General features: G+C 65.6%; 2 protein-coding genes across 2 annotated transcripts; one reads left to right on the forward strand and one right to left on the reverse strand.

Moving 5' to 3' along the window:
- Positions 1 to 4: 4 nt before the first annotated feature.
- CCDC65 (coiled-coil domain containing 65) lies at positions 5 to 1,891 on the forward strand (the record flags this gene model as incomplete). Its single annotated transcript, XM_010290062.1, has 7 exons — positions 5 to 100; positions 169 to 338; positions 467 to 605; positions 703 to 900; positions 976 to 1,194; positions 1,266 to 1,418; positions 1,550 to 1,891. Coding segments are annotated over 7 exons (1,317 nt in total), but the record flags the coding sequence as incomplete, so codon positions are not given.
- A 339-nt stretch (positions 1,892 to 2,230) lies between these two features.
- Positions 2,231 to 2,335, reverse strand: FKBP11 (FK506 binding protein 11, 19 kDa; the record flags this gene model as incomplete). Its single annotated transcript, XM_010290063.1, has 1 exon — positions 2,231 to 2,335. A coding segment is annotated over one exon (105 nt), but the record flags the coding sequence as incomplete, so codon positions are not given.
- Between the last annotated feature and the right edge of the window lie 5 nt (positions 2,336 to 2,340).

Genomic DNA, 2,340 nt, shown 5'->3' on the forward strand with positions numbered 1-2,340 from the left:
GGTGCTGCGAGAGGCCAAGGCCAAGGAGCTGCACCAGGACATTGAGATCCTCAGCCAGACCTTCGCGCGGGTGATGGACTGCAAGGACAGCGTCATCAAGGTGAGCACGGGGCTGACGAGGCGGGGGCCATGCTGGGGCCCACCCGTGACGCCCCCCAACCTCTGCAGTCCCTGGCCACAGACCTGGAGGAGGCAGAGGAGCAGCACGCCCGGGCCCTGCGCAGCCACCTGCACAACATCGACTGCCTGCTGCAGCTCCAGCGCTGCCGCCTGACCTGCCTGGAGGAGGGGTACAGCGCCCAGCTGGAGGCCCTGACAACAGAGTTTGAGGCTGAGAGGTAAGAGGGGGGCACAGGGACAGCAGTGGCCCCCGCTGGCAGTCCTGTCCTGGTGCTGAGCCCTCTCACAGCCCGGTCGGGTCTGCAGGGGCTTCCCTCTGCGAGCAGCTCCCCCATATTTTCCCCAGGAGGACCATCCTTGAGCAGCATGAGCGAGAAAGCCGCTACCTGCGGGACGTGGCACTGGCCGTGGAGCAGAATTATGCCAAGGACGACCATGAGGCCACGCTCAATTTCCAGAGTGCCCGGGATGACATCAAGAACAAGGCACGGGCAGGGGGAGGAACCGTCTAGGAGCCTTTTAGGGCTCGCAGGCAGAGCACACGGCGAGGTTTGGGTCACCCACACCCGCGTCTGCCTCCAGAGCCTGCAGGAGAAGCAGTACAGCCGCATGCAGCTGGGCGGGAGGGCGAAAGCACTCTGGGAGCAGTTCCAGCGGGCCATGCAGAGCTATGCAGAGGCCACTGAGCACCAGAAGATCGCTTTTGAGGTGCTGAAGCAGAAGGACGAGAAGAGCTCCAGGGAGATCGAGATGCAGGCGAAGAAGCTGCAAAAGCTCCAGGTTGCAGCAGGGCGCAGGGACGGCCCCAAGAGCGGTGGCACCCTGTCCCGCTGCTGATGTCTTGCCTATCCCCAGGACTCGATCGCAGCCACCAAGGGCCGGATGGCGGCTCACCTGCGGGAGAGCGGGGAGCAGAACCGGCGCGCATGGGAGGAGAAGGAGAGGGTCCTCAGGCAGCTGCAGGAGCTCAAGAGCGAGATGAACCAGGCCAGGGCTGAGGCGCACGGTGGCCTGGCGAGGCTCACCGCGCAGAGCAGCGCTGCCCTGAGGGTGCTGGCGCGGGTGCTAGAGAAGGTGAGGCAGGGGGAGCACCGGGGGGGTACCGCTGTCCCCTCCCTCCCTGCCCTCTCCTGCATCCCCGCCAGGCCCAGCGCATCCTGCGGCTGGCCGAGATGTGTCGCAGGCTGGAGACGGAGCAGGAGAAGGTGCTGCCCTTCTACCCTTCCTCGCTGGCAGAGGGGGAGCAGCGAGATGCCCAGCAAGTCCTTGAGGAGACACCTGCGGAGCCCCTGACCCGGGTGAGGAGGCAGCACCGGGGTCTCAGACGCTGCTGTGGGGCAGCGAGGGTCAGGATCCGACCTCGGGGACAGCCCGGCTGGCACACGGACAGGCTGGGGACCCCCTGCCCTCCTCCCTACCTCTCGCCCAGGCCATGTGGGACTACGTGGGGTTGGAGCGATTCTGGCAGCGGTTCAACAAGGCAAAGCTGGAGGAGCAGGCGCTGGAGCGGGAGCGGGCGGCCCTGAGCCAGAGGAACCGGCGCCTGCGGGAGCTGCTCAGGCAGTACCTGGCAGGGATCTCCATCAGCCAGGAGGTGCTCAGTGAGCCCAACCCGCTCCTTGCCGTCGAGCACAAGAGCTGCATCCCCAGGGACCTGCCCCACGCCGGGGGGGGCCATGCACAAGGTCATCGGGGCGCCGTGCACCCTGACAGCCTCTTGGGAGGGGACGCCCACCTGGACCCCATCCATGGCTCTGCCAGCACCAGCTGAGAATCCCCCCTCACAGACCAGGGCACCCACCTGGCGCTTGGGGACACCGCAGAGACTGTGACTGCCCGGAGGTGCCATAAAAGAGCTAAACTGTGCCCAAAAATGTGCTCCAGGGTCTTATTTGTGGAACGCACTGAGCTTTGTCAGCGCAGGCGTGGGTCTGTCACGTCCCACTCAGGTTTGACACGTTGGCTCCAAGGCCCCACCGAGGCGCCGCTGCCGGAGCAGGCTGGGAGCTGGCAGGGCGCACAGCCCCTTCCCACTGCTCTGGGCCGCGCCGCTGCCCCCGGAGCCGGATAGAGCAGATCCAGCGCAGCCAGGGATGCCGAGAGAAAAACTTTATTTCTTTTTGGCTTTGTTCCTCTTCTCCTCCTTCAGCTTCTTCTTGGAGAGCTTGGGGCTGCTGGCCTTGCGGTAGAGGTGGTACCCGATGAGCCCCAGCAACGCCG

Source organism: Phaethon lepturus, unplaced genomic scaffold (genome assembly GCF_000687285.1).
Source record: "Phaethon lepturus isolate BGI_N335 unplaced genomic scaffold, ASM68728v1 scaffold27566, whole genome shotgun sequence".
Lineage (NCBI taxonomy): Eukaryota > Metazoa > Chordata > Aves > Phaethontiformes > Phaethontidae > Phaethon > Phaethon lepturus.